We start from the raw sequence: 19,939 nt of genomic DNA, 5'->3' as shown, positions 1-19,939 counted from the left end.
TTGGGCGTGGCAACAAACTCGAAAGCGGCAGCAAAATGTCGCCTACTTCTGTTCGGCCCCCCGTTGTCTGCCTGTATCCTCTGGGCTTCCCTCCCCCTCCCCATTGGAGCTGCTCGTTGGGCGTGTGAGAAGCAATTTATCTTTGGCATTTTGCTGTTGCTCCTGTTGCTGCTTACTTTTGCCTCGCCATCTGCTCCTGCCTGCCTCTTCTTCTTCTTCTTCTTCCATCTGCTGTTTTCCCGCTCGTGTGCTGGGCAAATTATGCGAGTCGCGCATTTTTGTGTTGCATATTTTTGTGCGCTCGCTTTGCCGCTCTCCCTCACACGCACACACCCACACACACACACACACACTCGCACGCACACATTTACATAGTGCGCACATACCAAAAATTAATATACTGACATACCTTCGTTGGCATGCGAAAGGCAACCGCTTAGGGCTGCCACTCGACAGCTGCCTTTTTGTAATGAAGTCGAAAATTAACGCATTTTTCTCTGTTGCTCCATCAGCAGAGCCAGTGGAATCTGAGCAGGGAAAATGTGTGTGACGGTATGTCGTTTTTAATCGAAAAAAAGAGTTTGAAGATCTCAAAGAGAACTATATTTATTATTATGTTTTAGATTGTTTAAATAAATCTAAACAAGTTATTGGAAGAGAGGGTAAACGATTTGTACTCTTGTTTGCTTAATACTTATTGAATGCATGATATCGTATATTTAAGTGGGATAAGTTATAACATACCATACCAAACGATTTATTTTTGGTTTATATATAGTATATTATAATCTTATTTGAAAGCGCACAGACCTTCATTCTTTATGGTATTTAATCAACTAGGTTTCCAATTTGCATTTCCAGGCTTAGATCATCTACTAATTATCTACTAAAACATAAATTTGAATCAGTTTAGTTGCTGATTAGACTAACAAGTTGTATTCTCAGCTAGTATAATATTTTTATCTCATATCCTACGCTATAGTATATGTGTATAGTATATCATATCATATGATCGCACATATAACTAGCTACATTATGAATGCCATTGGCACACCGTTGCAATTCCCTTAATTGTCTTAATGCCAGCACCGGGCTTAGCTAATTTTATTTTTATTTTTATTTTCTTTTTTACTAAATTTTAATTTGCATTTGTCTCTCCATTGGGAGAGTTTGGTCACACTGTCTCGCGCAAATGGCTTAATTGACTCCAGAATGCGCGACGGCCACGTTCGCCTCCCGCGAGGTTTGCTGCTGTCATGCGGCTGCCCGCAGTGCCACGCCTCCCTCCACCTGCCTAGCTCCAATTGCCTCCATCAGCTGTGTGACTGCTAAAGCGCTTTGTTGAATTTATGTTTTCCAATTCATTTCACTTATTAGCTACAAATAAGCGAGACTGTGTGCGTGTGTGTGTGTGTGTTGGGGTAGCTCATTTGTATTGCATAATTTTGGGCGTTGGCAATTTGGAACAATTATTCGATTAATTGGCTGCGTATTGTTGCATGCTAATTAGTTGCTTGCATAAATCCAAATTTTCCCATGCAACTGCAAACGATATATCCATATGGATGTATGATGGATTATAGTGCAATCGAGCATCTGTCTCCAATCGCAATCGAACGCCATCAAATCTCTTGTGAAACATTGCTCCTCAGATCAAATCACAGCTGACAGCGCAGACACCGACTGACGCATTGATTCGCAGCCGTCGTCTTGGCATTGATGCCTGGACGCAGACACTGACAGCATCCATTTCAATATCTCAATTGCAATTACAGCTGCTAATTAACTTGGCCCAGACAGTCTTGTGGGAATTCATTTAATAATTCCACACGCAATCGCTCTCAGCCAATTTCGTCGTCTGCTCGTCTCGCTTCATTCTAATTACACATTAAATTTTCGGGAATTTAATGTTGAAGATTTTTTTGCACCTCGGCAAGTTTAAGCAAATCGAAGGAAAAACAAGTAAGAAGACTCTAGTCGAGACTGCTCGACTAGGAGATACCCTGAACCCTCTAATCTGATATTCACTCTGCACTTCTTTTCGGCACACATACATACACACGCACGTATTAGAACGCGCTCTGCTAACTGCGCAGTAAGCAGCGACTGCGCTTGTGCTGCGCTGTAGTGTGGGCAACATTATAAGAATTTATTTGTTGAATAATTTAATTTCTAGACGTACAATCTTAATGAAACTTTCAGGGCGTAATCATATGGTGAAAATGTGTGTACATTCTAAAGCACACGTCTCTAGTACTTGAAATACGCCTTTTACAAAGGTGAGGGTGAGGGGGTGGATATAGGGGTGGGGGGTAAATTACAAAAAAAATCGAAATTATATAAAATACATATAAGTCTACATATAAAATTTGGAAGCTCTAGCTTTAAAGGTGTAGGAGATATAATTAAATAACTAGCTTTCGATAAGGTTTTTAATCGATAATAAAATATCGGGAGTAGTTATCGATTATCGAAAAAGAAAAACTTGATATGCGCGTGATATACACGGACCTAGGAAAAAAAATTTCAAGTCTCTAGCTCTTATATCTTCTGAAATCGACGCGTTCATACATACGGACGGACAGACAGACGGACAGGGCCAAATCGACTCAGCTCGTCGCCCTGATCAAGAATATATATACTTTGTGGGGTCTGCCACGCCTCCTTCTGCCTGTTACATACTTTTAACAAAACCATTATACCCTGATTTCCCATTTTCAATGGGTTCAGGGTATAAAAACACTCATAAAAAATGGGAAAATGTGCGATTTTATTCTCACCGCGAACGGGGCAGCTGCACGAAATTGAATTTCCCAAAGGCCACGTGACGTTGCCATCAATTTTGGCCGCTTCCAACTCAATCCAGCTTCACTCTAATCAAATGCACGGCGCATATTCCAAATTCCGATTTCGATTTCCAATTGAAAGCTACAAAAATTTTATAAATTCCGGCGCACAGCAGAAATTGCAATAAATCAAACAAAAGCAAAAATGCAAATCAGTTGGTTTCGGGTGCGGGTATGCATGTGTGTGTGTATGTGTGAGTGTGTGTAGAAGCGAATGCAGCTCGCATGGGTGGCACTTTGCATACCCTGTACATTTTAGATGCCATTTATGGGCAAGGTAGGCGAGATGAGATATTCAATTAAATTTAAATTTAAAATATTTTCTTGTTTTTTTTTTTTTTTTTGATTATATATATCTCATAAATATTATATACATAAGATATATATAATTTTAAAAAACCATGTATTTAAAATTGAAATTTAATTAAAAAAATAAAAATAGTAGTTTTATTTAAAATTATACATTTTATGTAATATTAATTAAATTATAAAATTTTGTTTTATTAACATTTTGTTAAATTATTAAATTTTTAGATTATTTAGAAGATAAAACATTTTTTAACTTTTTATAAAAATATAAGATTTTTTAATTATTTATTTTGCGGTTGAAGCTATTTTTTTTTTATAGTTTATTTAATTTACGTTAAAATGCAAATATATATTTTATTATTATACAGTACACATATTGTATTAACATTTAATTAAAATTCAATTTCACGACTGAAATTTTTCATATGAGAATTTATTTTTCTTTTTTTTTAAATAATTTAAAGACTTTATTTAAAACCTTTTAGTTTCAAAGAATTTTATAGTATTTTTCGAGGCTAACTCGCAGTCGATCTTGGCCGCGTTGTCTTTTAGTTTATGAGCGCTGCCAGCTAAGCAATTGGCCTGGTCAGTGGAGCAATTCAGTGCCGAATAGTGTGGCGCACTGGTATTTTGTTGGGCCAAAAGGATTGGAGCAGCAGTTTCCAAAGTGCAAAGCAATTTGAAACCTAAAACTCAGCACAGAGCAGCCGTTGCATTGTGGTTGGTTTTTCTTGAAGCTGAAATTTCTGCTTGCTTTAATAAAAATAATACAAATTAAGCTTATATTATTATTATAAATATTTTTAAATAGATTTATTATTATATTTTGCATTTGATCTTTTGCAGGCTACTATGCTCTCCATGTCGTTGTTGTGGCCAGCCACGGCTGAGCTGTGCCCACTCGATCTCTGCCCCACTGTGAGCCAGAATGCGGCCGCCAATGGCCATGCAGTCGCCTGCAGCATTGCAGCAGAATGAAGTGTTGTTCCAGCAGGCGCACGTTCATGTACATGCAACGCCAGCAGCACCGCCCACACAGTTACAGGCGACACAGCATCCGCTCAGCTCAACGGGCCTAGAGTTGGATCAGCAGCAGCAGCATCATCATCATCAGCAGCAGCAGCAGCAGCAAAAGCAGACCAAACTGCCACCACTCGAACTGCTCGTCGAGCACAAGCTTAGCTATAGCTCAGCAGCCACATATCAGCAGCAGCAGCAGCAGCAGCAGCAGCCGCCTCAACAGGCGGCACAGGATCTCCGATATTCCTCACAGGCGCACAGCGACGATTGCCTGAGGAGCTCTGCACGCGCCTCCATCTTTGATGACGCCGCCGAGAATTTCATCATAAACTTTCCGGCTGAGTCATCGCTGCAATTGCAGCCGCTTCTACCACTGTCGGAGACGGTGCCACTGCTGACGCACATCGAGGCCACAGTGGTGGACAAACAGCGCTCCATACGGCTCAGCAAGAACAGCGCCTCGCTCATCTTTACCAAGAAGGAGCTCGGACCAAGCGGCGGCGGCGTCTGCCAGCAGCGACGCCAGCATCACAGTTTGTACGGCGCCGGCGAGCGTCAGCGCAAGCAGACCAAACATCTGCCGCCCACGCGCGGCCAGCAGCAGCGGCGCAGCCTACAGCTGAACTACAACAACAATCTGGTGACCACTGCTGCATGCATCAACGCCGGCACGGCTGGCCCTAATTACGCCGCCAACGGCGGCAAGCTTGTGCCGCACAAGCATCACACACACAGTCACAGTCACGGTCACGGCCAGAGTCACGGTCACGGTCACGGCCAGAGTCACGCCGGCGTGGGGCTGACATCGCCAACGGCGAACGGCGCCGGCGCCGCTGCCTCGACGCGCAAACAGCTCTCCTACTCCTGGTACGCGCCAGTCTATAGTGCGCTCGAGGAGGAGCTGGAGCAGGATTCGAGGGTAAGTTGAAAAGGGAGTGGGACAAGTTTCAACAAGCAAGAAATTGACAGGAGTCTAGTGAATCGAATAAACGATAAACATCGATTAAATAGAATAAACAATAAGCGATAAAAAGGAATAAACGATATTTCGATAGAATAGACAAAACCATAAGTCGGTCGAATATAATTAACGATAAGTCGATAGAATAGAACAAACGATAAGACGATAGTATTTAATAATCGATACATCGATTGCCTATATTCTTAAAATGAATATAGAATGAGAATAAAATAAAATAATAGATTTTTTTGCTTTAGCGAAATTATAAAATTATATTATTTAAAATATTGACAGCTTGCATTGACAATTGACAACTTGAATACATTTTAATAGTTATCGATAGTAAATATACGCGAGTTGTCAGCTACAATTTGCGGAAATCGATATATTGTTATTAATTGCAACGGGTTAAAGCTCGCTGCATTGCGTTAACTTTGATTTCCAGTTGCTTTACGACCTATGGCACCGAGCTAAATCTTGTCTGGAAATAGTCTGGGTTGTGATTTAGGTTAAATGCTATTTTCTATTTAATAACAGAGGGCATTAAAACGTGTTTGCTGGCAACGTGATTTATTGACTTTTATTAGATTGCCTTTAATAGCTAGCTCTGACGTCAGATGCAAACAAACTGGATTTATCGATTATACTAGAATAAAATTGCAAAAATTTCTATGTTGTTGAATTGAAAAGCAAAAAGAGAGAGAGAGGGAGGAATTCAATTGTGACAGATAGAAAAAGATAAAGGCAAAGCAATAGAGAGAGATAGACATATACAGGAACAGGGTGAGAAAAAGGAACAGAGTGAGGCAAAGGAACAAGTAGAAGCACAGGAACAGACAGAGGCAAATGAAAAACTGAGCAAATTATATAAATTCAGAGAGCGAAAAAGATTAGAAGGAAAATGGATCATACAAATGGATCACAGGTAGATTTCGAAATTATATAAAATTGCCAAAATAGCGAACAAGTATTATAAAGCTCATAATTACGTTCGGCTGCTAATTAATAAAGCAACTTCAAACTTGTAGAATTATCAATCAAGAAGAGAATTTTTGACACTATATTTTTTTGTTGCCTCTGAAGCTCTATTCAAATTCCAAATTCAAGTGAAGCTAAAATTCGATTTCTCTCGAAAATAGTTTCTTTTATGGGCGTAGTTAGAGAAATATCTTTATATATTCTATATGTATATATCTTCCATATATATGTAATACAAGTTTGTTTCGCACGCATTGCAGGATTCCTCGCCAATTCACAATCTGGCCAACACAAAGCATCAGACACGCGTCAGCAGCCAGCACAGTGCCACTGCCTCGCATGCCGCGCCGCAGCATACCGACTCGGAGACAAACGAGACAGTTGCGCTGCTGGAGACGCAGACGCAGGCGCGCAACAAGATCAACATCATTTCGGCTAGCGACGCAGCAGCTGAGCGCAAGGCGCAGCCGACGCGCGTCTCCCTCTCCCTGCCCGGCAACGGCCACAATCGGAATCATTCGCTGTCGGTCAGCAGCCTCGGCCTGGGCAATGGTGGCGCTGGAGCAGCCGGCACACTGCCGGCCGGAGTGCCGGATGTGGAGAGCTCGCTGGGACTTACGGGCGCTCAGTTGCCACGGCGGCGTCGCTTCGAGAACTTTCTCAAGTCGCTGGTCGGGCTCAAGGGCAGCAGCAGTCGCGGCAGCGAAAAGGATAAGGAGCGGGAGAGGGAGCGGGAACGGGAGCGGGAGCGGGAGCGTGAGCCGACGTCGAATCAGCGACCCGCCTCGCCAGAAATACGCATCACACGCACGCCCTCGGAACAGGATGTGGTGCTGCGCGATCCCGCTGGCCGGCACCACAATCACAACCACAACCACAACTACAACCACTACAACCACCAACAGCAGCAACAGTCCACCACCCAGCTAGCCAACGGTCATCAGGGCAGCAGTCGGCTGAGCATTAGCGGCTCGAGCAGCTCGCTGAATGTGGTGCAGCAGAAGCTGTGGCACATGGTGCGGCGCGAGGGCAGCGCCAGCAGTCTGCACCACGAGAAATCACAGTCGATTGTGCAATATACGGGCCTGCGCAAGTGCGAAACGGTCCTGGCTCTCACCCACCGGAGCCACTCGCTGCATCCCATGGGCTGTGCCGACGAGGGGCCCAGCAGTCGCGGCGGCAGCGGCATCTTCAGTGCTGGCGGCGTGGAGCAAATACGTCCGCTGAATCGGCTGCGTAACAGTGTCAATAGCATCAATGGAGCGGGCACCTGCTCGAGATGCTCCAGCCTATTGTCGTTGGCAGCTACCGGATCACGTTACTCCTTGGCCAATGGCTTTGTGCCGCGTCCCGAGTCGGCGCTGTCGCTGAGCATAAATCCGAAGCGCTCCAGTGCCTGCTACATGGACGCTGCTGGGGAGGAGCAGCTGTCGGAGCCGACGCACATCAATGTCAATGCGCAGATACGACTGAGCGATGGCAGCAATGCAGCAGCGATGCCAGCAACAACGACACTAACTGCTGCGCCTCCTGCTGCGCCTCCTGCTGCTGTTGCTGTTGGCTGTGGTTCACGCAAAAGTTCCGCTGGCCTGCCAAGTGTCAGCAGCCCAAGTCCGCCGTCCAATGTAACCACAGCAACGATGCACTCCACCAACAACAGCAACAACAATACCAATGGGATCAATGGCAACAGCGAGGAGCAACCGAGCACGGCCAGCAGCACAGCTGCCGGAGGTGGCATCGAACTGGGCGCCTTTGGCACCACCCATGCATATCCACTGACTGTCAGCTCACTGCAGTCCATGGCCAATGCCAATCAGGCGGCTCAGGCCTGCTCCGTGCGCGATGGCATCACACTGAAGCGGCGCGAAATGCTCGCCTCGGCGGATGTGACGCCATCAGCGGGCACACCGGCCACGCCCATACAATTTCAGCAATTCACCTGCAAGCTCTGCCTCATCGATGTGGAGCAAGCCGCCGAGGCCACAACGCTGCTGCAATGCGGCTGCCAGTTCTGCACTGAGGTAAGTTCGCTTTCCACTCTCATTTCTCTCACTCATAAACATCAACTGGAAAATTTTATTGATTCGCGTTGCGTTCGTTTTTGATCAGACTACGATAAATACATATGCCCTAAAGCTGCTTTAAGCTTTGGGTTATTTATGTGCCAATACACACACAACACCTGAGGCGGGGCAGGTGGGTGGGCTGGCATGAGATATCTGCTCATCTAGCTGCATATGTTCGTTTTCTTGCAAGTCTCTTGCCCCCGCGCACAGGTGAGAATTGAAAAATGAAGCCAAGGCAAACGCCATACATTTCACAGCCAAGGCAATTTTAACCAGAGTTTAACCCATGGATAGCTGTTGGGGGAAAATAAATATGGAATTTATTTGTAAAGAGTAAGGGGGGAAATGGGGATGGGATTTACTTGAAATAAATAGGAAATTTAATGATATTTGAGAAAATAGAAAGTTGAAGTTAAATTTATTATATTAGTTTATATATATATATATATATATATATATATATATATATATATATATATATAAGTTTATATATATTAGTTATATTAGTTTATATGGCTTAACCCATTCAAAAGGGGAATTCCAGAAAAACCTTGAAATATCGGCCTTCAAATGATATTTATTCCTGCTCACGATTTATATACAAAATTTTGTGATACCTCAAAAATATAAAATCAAAGTTAAATGTAAGAGTTTATTATATTATACTTTTTTAAAATGATATATAAGTAAACTTATTGAAAATGGGAAGTTTGGGTAAACTACGATTATTGGAGTGTAAACAGAGGCAGGGTGGAGTGTTTGAAGTATGGTAGAATCCAGTTATAACGGTGCTTCAGGGACCGTCGTTATATACTGCAGACGATATATGTTTTTCTGGGGACCCGAATTGTGGAGTCGTTATAATAAGACTCTACTATATATATTTGCTGACTCTGTACTTATATACGAGTCGATCGAGCTCTGCCTCAACTCAGGGACTTGTCATTATTGAAGAATTTTAAGAGCTAAAGACTTTATATTCCATACGTGAAGATTTTCTTCAAATTATTAATAAGAATTTTTATTTCCCTAAAAGTCATTTAGAAACTTTCACTATATATATATTCCATTGAGGAAGGATCATATTTGACTCCGAATATATCCTATCCTTAAGCTTCCCCCACTTGCTCGTCCTTGCTTTACTCTTACCTGTTTAATAGTTCATCGCAATTAACTACAAACTTTTCATTTATTAAAATCTGCTCAAGTCGCAGTCCGTGAGAGCCGCATCAAATTCAACTATAAATTTTCAGCAGCTCCAAAATATTTCCAATTTAGCTTGCAATTTCAATTTGCATAGAAAATTTGAGTTCTTAAATATGAAAATTTCGTTGGGTTCCATTAAAGGGTTAATGCAGCAGCTGTTGCTGCTGCTGCTGCAGCTGTTGCTGCTGCTGTTGCTCAGGTTAAAGTAATTCAGGTAAATGCTTTTTACAGGCAGCTCGGCTGCTTCTCTGTCTGTGTGTGTGTGTGCCGCATCACTTTATACAAATATGCAGCATGTAGCAACAAATTACATTTTAGGGCTTAGGGGCAAAGCGGGCGCGTTGGGGGCTGCTTCCCTTGAGTAGTTTGCTGCACAAAATTGCATGCAGCATTTTAAATAATTGAATCAGCGCCAAAAGTGAAGCTTGCAATGATTTCGAACTGCTTGCCACATTCCACATGCCACATGCCGCACTTGCCACGCTTGAATTTAATTTCCAGTGTCTAATACAGAACATAATTTCCCCTGTCCATTTTTTCACCTTCTTCTGTTTTCGCTGTTCCACATAAATAAATTAAACGTAATTCACACGTAAGAATGCTTAGAGTAAAAACAACAAGTGCGAACTCAGCCGAAACGGCAAATAAATATTATTTCGCCGCTCGTAGTCGAAGATTAAATGCTCTAATATTTGACCTTTTGGAAATTAAAACTGTTTTAGGTATTCAAATTTATGAAAAATATATTGAATATAGTGTTAAAAAATGAATAAACTAATTTTGGGGCTAGTCAAATTTTTAATATGTGTAGATATAATGTGGATATATATGTTTTTATTTGAAGAGGAAAAGCTTAAAATAATTTTAACTATTGCAAAATATTTAAAAAATTTTAATAAAAAGTAAAAAAAAAATATATTAAGAGCACAATTCATACAAATATTTTCTTAAATGTAGGGGAACATTTTTAGTGATAAAAAAAAAAAAAAAAAAAAAAAAAAAAAAAAAAAAAAACAAAACAATGTAATCCTTTAAAAAATAAAACTTGTTTTTTTTTTTATTTAATTTTTTTTTAATTTTAAATTTATTTATTTTATTTTTTAATTTTTTTTTATTTATTTATTATTATTATTTTTTTTTATATTATCTTTGATTCTAATTATAAATTTTATTAACCTTAGCTAAGAGTTCTTAAGGCCACTCTTATCTAAAAACCTCCAGAAATTCCGACTAAAATCTACATAAATTAAAGTAAAATATTATTTTAAATTTGCAAATTATATCCACCTTAATTAAAAAAAAAAAGAGCTAAAACAAGTTGCATTAACAAACTCCATTAAAATATGTTTACCCCGCTCAAACTGTTTGATATAACTCCGTATTTTCAGTCATAGCAACGGCGTTAAGCTTTATTGCTTTTTAAGCTGATGCAAGCTGCATGAGCAAATTATAATGCTGCCCTTCAGGGTATTTAGATAAAAAAAATAAAGTTTTTCTTGACTGCTGCACTAAATAAGTCTGCAGCTTGTTTTTGTTGTTTTTGCTGCTGCTGCTGCTGCTGCGCTAGTTGTTTATGTGCAGGTAAAATTTATTACAAACGCAAACACAAACACACAGACAGACAGACACACACACACACACTTAAGTAGACGTGAAACTGTCTACAGTTGCCGCTCAAACATGTCCACTGGCACTACGTGCTCCTTCCGACACGTCCTGCTGCTGCTGCTGCTGCTGCTCTATGACTCAGCCTCCAACTTGGACTCAGCTCTTGCCCGGTTTTAGCTACGTGCCTAATGCTAACAAATGTCACAGCTCTTACAGCCCAATCTCTACACCCTCTCTGCCCCTCTCCCACTGCTGCTGTTGTGGGTGTCGTTTTCCGCTGGCATTTGACACCCTAAAACTGTGAGGCCCTGATGTGCATGCAGTTCGCATTCAGCTCAAACTCCTTAAAGCTGAAAATGTGCTGGCATTGCACATACGCAGCGTTGCCTGCTGCCGGCTGCCGGCGCTTAATTGAAAATCTACACGCGCAAATTCCAATGCAAACACAATTTTTACATTCGTTTCGATGTCGTCGTCGTCGTCGTCGTCGACGTCGTCAGTTGTTTTTATGGTTGTTTATTTGTTTATCCCATAGTCTGGCTCAACGATGTCGCGCTGCATATATGTATAACTGCGCTTGTTTATGATTCACTGAGTTGACAAATTCGTTTGAGCTGCCACACATGGCCCGCCCCACCGCACTCCAGTGTAACCAAAACTAGTCGCAGAGCACCACAAATAACAAAAACAACAACAACAACAAATTCGTTTAGAACAGCATAAAAATATGTAGATACTCCGTATATGATATGAAATGGCATGTCACTTTTGTGCAGCATCATCATAATTCATATACACATACACATACATATACATGTATGTGTGCCAGCAGCACACTCATACAGCCAAAGCAAATGGATAAGGATGTTTTTCCCAGTTACCAGTTGGACTAAATGGAAAAGGAATGCGATTAGAGTAATGTTATTAAAGAGCAAATAGTTGATGTTGAAGTTGATAGCATGTAGAAGGGGAGAGAGATAGAGAGAGAGAGGCATACAGAAGAGACAATATGAATAAAGCTTAAATAAAAATATATATTAAAGGATGAAAGCCACAGAGTAAGAGCATATGATAGATGCTAATATTGTTGAAAGACAATATATTCAAAGCTTTGCAGTCTGAGTATAAGTATGAGAGACAATATAGGAGATTGAGTGTTGTATAGCCTCAAGTGTGAGTGCAGCAATCGAAACAAAAATATATAAAAGGAACTGTATGATTCGATAACACAGAACAAGAGCTTATGATTGATGCTGTTGCTCAGAGTTAATAGAGTAAGAGAAATGTTTTGCTGTATGACAGACAATAGAGTGTTTATAGTATGACAGACAATATAGAGAAATCTTTTATCATATCTCTGACAATATAGTCAGAAAAATCTTTTATCATATCTATAATCAATAGCTCTCGCTCTCAGCAGGAGCCTTCGGTTCTATTCGTTTCGGTTCTCACTATTCGTGTGAGGCTCGCTTAGAGAGCGATGCGATAGACATTCGTTCAAGAGCAATAGCTCAAAAGGTCAATGTGATCAGTATCCACATTCACATACACATTCACATACACATTCCCATTCTCATACTCAATTCACTTACAATACCTTCTCTAAACTCAACCCGAACGTTTGAGAAAAACCAAGTGTGGAAAACCCCGATCGCGAACGAACTCGTTGAATAACCGAGGCAATAGGCTGCTCTCAGAGTTTTTTTTCTCAAGGTATAAGCAAAAGACGCTTATATTTGCATAAAATATTTTTTTTCTATGTATATATATGAATGCTTAGTATTTATATAAATATATACATCAATACTCATACACTCAGATATACATCAATACTCATATTTCTAAGATTGATTTTATTGAAAATAGTTTATTTTTTTTCATAATCTTGATTGCCATAAACATAAGAAATATGATATTTTCTTGTATTTATTTTGCCTTTGCCTGAAACGTTTGAAATGTTTATTGATGAGTTGGCAAAGCAATAAAACCCATAAATCGTTTCAGAATGCATTACGTTTTAAATTTATTGTCTTCTATTTCTTGTTTTATTGCCATTTGAAATCCATACATATATATATGTATATACAAATATAAATATATATATGTACTATAAGGAATAACTCATTTCTTTATTGTTATTTGCAATTTTTCACTATTCCAAAGAATTTGATTCATTTTATATTTTCATGCCCCAAAATATTTCTGCAATCTATTTTCTATTGACATTGGAGCCTTTATTAATTCTTGGCATTTTCTGCAGAATATTTGCAGCTCGGGTTTTCTATTTCAATTTAATTTGCTGTTTATTTATCCGTGTTTAGAATTTCGAATTTTCTTTGCATTTATTTTTGCCTAATCATCTGCTCGATAAGCTTGTCAATTGAGTAAATGGATTTCTTGAGCTTTATGCGCAATCGTGCCCCCTTTTTGTTTTCTGACAGACTCCTGCACCAACATTTTGCATAGCGTGTAGAAAAACAGAGTTGATGTGCTGCTCTGTGCTGCTCGTCATCTGCTCTGGCAGCCGTGTGGGTTGTAGCTGCTGCTCTGTTGACTGCGCATGAAAAATGGCGTTGCTTATTAAACATGCTCCAACGAATACAGGGAGCCAGCTCTGATGAGGGGCAAACCCCAGCAGCCCCAGCAGCCCCAGCAGCAGCAGCAGCAGCAGCTACTAAAAACATGTTGAGCTTTAAACTTTGCCCTGGCAGACTTTTAGTTTTGCCTTCAGCTTGTTTTTATACTTCAAGTGCCAAATCATATTCAATGCATACGCGCACTTAGCGCTCATTAGTGTGTGTGTGTGCGTGTGTGTGCGGTTGCCTTTAAAAATTGTTGCACATAACATGGCGTATACCTAACGTTACGTATACGCAATAAAACGTTGCCAGCTATGGGAGCTGCCGCTAAAATGCTGAAAGCTGCTTGAGACGTTGCACAAAAGGCTGACTCGCAGCTGACTACTAAAGTGACCTGAATTTAGATGACACCCACACATGCACACACACACACACATGCACATACATTCACACACATGCACACATGCACAAGCAACTCTTGTTTAGTGCAGCGGCGCCTCGCAAAGTAGGCAACTTATTGAAATTTATGCGACGCCTTCTGTCTGTCCCTGCATGTGTGTGTGTGCATGTGTGTGTTAAGTGTACACAATGTCTTGGCTTTAAACCTTTGACATTTTAGCTCAGTGGCACACCCAAACATACACCCACACACTTACACCTGCACACACATGGCATTTGGCCTGCATTCATCTATTTGTTAAGCTGCGCTCATTTTGCAATTTGTTTGTCGCTTTGCGTTTCGCTTTTCATTAAACGCCGCAGCAATTTGTATTTTCTACGTTGAGCTGCAAGCCACATAAACACAACAGCAACAACAACAACAAGAACAGCCACAAGAGCAGCGCACATGTTGAGCAGCAACAACATGAATTCTGGTCAGCTTTGGAATCCTTTTGAATGACGCACCAAAAGTTCTAAAAAAAAAATGAAACCAAAAGCGGGCAATTAAAAGCAAGTGAGCAAAAAATCAGACTTTAATTTGTCGAGAACTTAAATACCCTAGCAGAAAATGTGAATATTTAAGTTGTATATAAATTAATGAAATATAAAATAGTAAGATAAATTAAATTAGTTTCAAATATAGTTTTATAAATTCTAAAAATTCGAATCTGCGTCCATTTGTTTTTGCTGCTATTCCACATATGCTACATACCCTAAATTCACATATTTTAAGTATTTATAGTACATGGCATAGTTAGTTTTCTCTCTTTCTCTCCATCTCTCTCCCTCTCTCTCTCTCTGTCTTACTTTCTACACGCAATGACCAAGCACAAAGTCAAAGAGTTGGCTCAGCAATTGCTGCACTGCAACTTGCTCGCATCTCAATTTGCACTCAAAGGCAAAAAACTAGTAAAATGAGCAGCCAAAAGAATATACTAAACAAAAAGGAACACAAAAAAATAAACGCGCAAGAAAAGCGCTGATGATATGTGCTAAAAAGAAATTTAATTCAAGCGCTTCAAAAGAGTAATATAAATTTAAAGTCTGACTAAAATAGTTGTTGAGAATGAAAACTAAAGAGGAAAAAATGAAGAACTTGAATTAAATATATAGTTAAATAGAAAACTATATATAAACTAAAAATGATATATGGACTTGTCCCTTTGATTCGTGGTACTATAGTAGAATAGATAAGATAAGGTGACAGACGAACAAGGCTAGATAGCCATAGCTTAATCAAGAATTTGGTATATCTTATAGAGTTTTTGACACCTCCTTCTGCATATATTTTCACAATTTCAATGGGTTAAGAGTTTCATAAAAACACAATCAAACCTCATGAAGGTTGTTCATGCATGATCAGACTAGTTTTCACATGTCCAAATATAATATTATCGCTTCAAACATTTTCCCAACTCCAGCATATTTAGTATACGCTCAGTGCTCCCAAGTCCCTCTATAAAAACTCACATTTAAAGAGTTTCTCTATTTATTCCTTTTATTCAATTTACGAGTGAACCCAACTTTAAATTTGCCAAACACATCGGAACTACTGGAAGTAACAAAGTCATATTGCAGCACATTTATTTTTGAGTTAAGCCACGAAGCATAAACAAACAATCGCCTGAGCATTAGCTGGCCAATTTATGTGGAAGCAGTCGTCGTGATAGAGAGAAGGAGAGAGAGAGAGGGTGAGAGAGAGGGAGAAAGAGGCAAAACCTAAAGTATTTTATTTATATTTACTTTGGCGAAAACATTTAAATGCCTTCACCGCCCCGCCCCCAAGCTGGAAATTGGTCAGGCCGCCCGCGGAGGCCTGCGTCTGCGGCCCCAAAAGCCCGCGACAATTTACGGCATGAACTGCTGGAACTGGCTTAGGAGCAAGACATTCCGGCATAGTCTCTGTGTCGCAGTCGCAATCGCAATCGCAGTGCCAACCACCCGTCGACTCTTTGGCCGTAATTGTAGTCAACAAATATATACAGATATATATGTATATATATTTAGTTGAAAATGACGGGCAAAACAAACGTCAAATGTCGGCTGCTTTGCGTGTAAGTGAAGCATGTGACCGGCATACGCCACACAGCGCACTGAGGTTGTTTCTTCACTTATCCGGGTTGAGCTCGCGTTGTCCGTATAAAATGCAAATGTTTACGGCTGTGCGGGCGCGAAAAACGTCGCACCAAATGGCCTTCAACTGACGCCCGCCTCGCGGTACATACGTAATGACCCAAGCTGTCCAACTTAACAAAACCCAAAACATTGGGTGCTGCGATATGAATGACCTGACTGATACCCTGTGTGAGGAAGTGAAGCAGAAAAGAAAGGCTGAAAGGGAATTCAATTAAGATGAGCTGAGATAAGCTCTGCTCAAGTCAGAGCTGCATATGAATATATAATGTTCTGGATCTATATATAAATCATATATGATTTCTTGAAATCGGCTTGGTCATGCCTTTAACGGTTTACAATTAGTTTAGCCCTCGAACATTTCTAATTACAGGGTATGCATGGCAAACAAAAGCCCCACCCGCACTGCACCCCCAGCAAATAGAAATGAACCGAACTTGTTGACGTTCCATTGCAGTGCAGCGACTCGCTGCTCTTGGAGCGAGTCCATTCGAAATTCGAATGTGTTGGACATGGAAAAGCACTTCGAAAGGGCTGCAAGCAAAAGCAATTTCCGGTTGGCGGCCATTTGCTGTTTGCGCGTCATTTCCGCTGCTGCTGTTTGCTGCTGCTGCTGCTGCTGCTGCTCGTCAACCCAAACAGAACAGAACAGAACAAAGGAGAGCCGAGCTTGCCCACCTCCGCCCTCTGCTAGCCGCCCTCTGCCCTATGGCTCGTTCAGTTTGACAACACACAGCAAACAAATTCAAATTAAAATGCGTTACGTGATTTCTGGCCACGATTTGGCGTACAAAATTTAACGTGTGGAAAATTGACAATTCCGTTGACAACTTTTCACAGCGGCACTTTGGACTCATTTGCTATGCAAAGTTCACTGGCGTTAATGAATTGTTTTTGCTATTTATATTTATTCAATTGGCTTGAAATGGACAGAGAGAGCAAAGTGCAAATGAGTTGAGCTTGGGTCGTCGATTGAACAAGCCAGTGGATGTACCGCTATGCCCGCATAACTGTATCCGTAGCTATATCTATATCTGTAGCTGTATCTCTATCTGGTATCTGCATTGCTTTGTGTTTGTCTGTGGTAAGCCGCAACGGAAGTGCTTGCTGTTTGGATATTGCAGCCGGATGTAGAGTTGAACATGTCTATAAAGGCAGGCAAACAGACAGGTGTACAGGTGGGCACGTGGGCTGTTGGACAGGTGCCCGCTCACCTAACCACAGAATCAATCGCACAGAGTGTGCCGTCCTTTAGTGTCTGCAGCCAGCTAGCTGTAATTGTAATTGCAGCTCAGCTTACCTAGCTCAATTTATACCTGTATATACCAGCTCACTCTACCCTTCCCCTCTCTCTCTCTCTCTTTCTCCCTCTTTTGCTGCAGCATTTCTGCCAGAGTTTTCAGTTTTTGTGAGATTAATTAAGCTTACGTGAGCTCATAATTCATTGTGTGAAGATAATCAAGTGAGTTATCAATGCCATCCGCCTGGCGACTATCTCCACAGGGAGTCAAAGTTGAAATTGAACTGTGCAGATAGACAATCAGTTTAGTGTTTGGCAATATGTTCTATGGCTATGAGAGCCATGTGGAGGCAGTAGCATGATTTCTAGGCTATTGAAACTGTTAATTAATGAAATATTTGCGAGTGGCTGCGGCTCTGAGTGCCTTTTGAGGTAGTGCAGGTAGTGCAGGTAGTGCTCTATTTTGCATATGTGTATGTGCTTGACTTGGCTGTAATAAGAATGTCAATAACAATCAAAGAAACAGGTGAAGTTAGAGAGATTTATGAATATATTTCTGTTCTTCTTTCTGAAATATCCAAGTTCATATTTATTAATTATCAATATAAATAAATATATCCAAAGTATTTATCAAATTTTTCAGCAAGAATATTATATAAATAAATATATTATATATATATTTATTAAATATTTCACAGAGAATATTATATACACAATATATCCAATTTTCATATTCATTAAATATTTTAAAGAGAATAACCTCAAGATATTCATTATATTATGTCTAAGAGAAATAAGAGATTTATGAAAGAAATTGGATTGATGAATATTGATGAATATATTAAACAAGTAAGAAGGCTCCAGTCGAGACTGCTCGACTAGGAGATACCCTGAACCCTCTAAGCTGATATTCTAATCATTCTGCACTTCTTTTATGCACACATACATACACATGCATTCACACGCACGCATAAGCCTGCGCTCTGCTAACTGCGCAGTAAGCAGCGACTGCGCTTGGGCTGCGCTGCAGTGTGGGCAATATTATGAGAATTTATTTGTTGAATAATTTCTTTTGTAGACATAGGATCTTAATAAAACTTTCAGAGCGTATTCATATGGTGAATATGTGTGTACATTTTAAAGCACAAGTCTCTAGTACTTTAAATGCGTTTTTTACAAATTGGTGGCGAAGGGGGCGTGGTATCCAAAATCTGTAAATTACAAAATCTTTGTGTCCATTAACTTTATATACAACGCAAATTTGAAGACTCCAGGTCTAAAAGTGTTCAAATTAGGCTAAAAAAACAAAATCAATTTTTCGATTATTCTCGATAAAAAAGTTATCGGATGATTTATCGAAAAAATAAAGCAAACTCGTACTGCGTATGGTACACACGAGTATGCATGCCAAATTTCAGCTCTCTAGCTCTTATAACTTCTGAGATCGACGCACTCATACGGACGGACGGACGGACGGACGGACGGACGGACGGACGGACAGACGGACAGGGCTATATCGACTCAGCTCATCGCGCTGATCAAGAATATATATACTTTGTGGGGTCTGCCACGCCTCCTTCTACCCGTTACATACTTTTTCACAAAACCATTATACCCTGATTTCCCATTTTCAATGGGTTCAGGGTATAAAAAAGAACAGAACAGAAACAGAAATATATTAAATATATTATATCCTAAAAAAAATTACATAAAGATAATTATAGCTGGATTGTAAATTTGATTGAATTTAAGAAACCTGCTTCTGTTTCTCTTCCATATTGCACTCGATTTAAATAGAGATTTTTCAGTTTCACTTGTAAAACTTTTTGATATATAATTTATAGTCAAATAATTTAACTGTCAACTTGTTATTAGAATTCTTTTAGGGGAGGAGACACTGACGGCAAGCTGTTGCCACACTTAGCCAGACTCAGCTGCGCTGCCGTTGCATGCAACACTCTGAATTCCGCTCATAAATTGCAACTTCAAATGGCATAAAGCAAAATCCTTGATGCACAACAATTTCTTTTTCTTTTCTTTTCATTTCTTTTCTTATTTTGCGCTAAACTTTTAGCGGCATGTCTTGGCATTACTTGAAATGCATAGTTCTGCTCATATTTGATGACATGCGCAGTTGGCTAGAGAAAGAGAGAGAGAGAGAGAGACGGAGAGGCAGAGCGTGGATCGTTAGACAGCTAGCTAGTTGGCAGCGAAGAGCCCCCAAGTCTTGGGGCTGGGGGCTGGGGGCGGCTTGCTGCGGCTCAAGAAACCAGAAACAAGTTGCAAACAAGCAAAAACTTTGCGAATGCGAATTGCAACAGAAACGCAACAAAGTTTTTCAATAGTTGGGGGTGTGCTACAACGGCAAGAAGAAGAATGCAGGGTGAGGCAGCGCAGAGGGTAGTTAGCTGCTTAGTGGGCTGTGCGTGGGGGCTATGGCAACTGCTGCTGCTGCTGCTGCTGCTGTTGCTGCTGCTGCTGCTCGAAATATTTTTGGTATTTATAGTCCGACAGTCGAAAAGTTTCGCGAGCGCAAAGTTTCGACTATA

General features: G+C 40.5%; 1 protein-coding gene across 3 annotated transcripts in view; it reads left to right on the top strand.

Moving 5' to 3' along the window:
* Positions 1–19,939, top strand: part of LOC6579378 — a 91,946-nt gene that overhangs the window by 59,397 nt on the left and 12,610 nt on the right. For 2 of the 3 annotated variants that reach the window (XM_032730675.2, XM_002005238.3), the window contains 2 exons: positions 4,002–5,094; positions 6,375–8,138. In XM_032730675.2, coding sequence (XP_032586566.1) covers positions 4,084–5,094; positions 6,375–8,138 — 2,775 coding nt within the window. In that variant the 5' untranslated portion in view covers positions 4,002–4,083. Of the gene's footprint in view, positions 1–4,001; positions 5,095–6,022; positions 6,062–6,374; positions 8,139–19,939 lie in introns of those variants that run through there. The other variant, XM_044010947.1, reaches the window with a different exon arrangement.

Source organism: Drosophila mojavensis, unplaced genomic scaffold (genome assembly GCF_018153725.1).
Source record: "Drosophila mojavensis isolate 15081-1352.22 unplaced genomic scaffold, ASM1815372v1 contig_80, whole genome shotgun sequence".
NCBI classification, from domain to species: domain Eukaryota; kingdom Metazoa; phylum Arthropoda; class Insecta; order Diptera; family Drosophilidae; genus Drosophila; species Drosophila mojavensis.
Note: the sequence above shows the minus strand (reverse complement) of the source record. Positions and strands in the feature narration are given on the sequence as shown.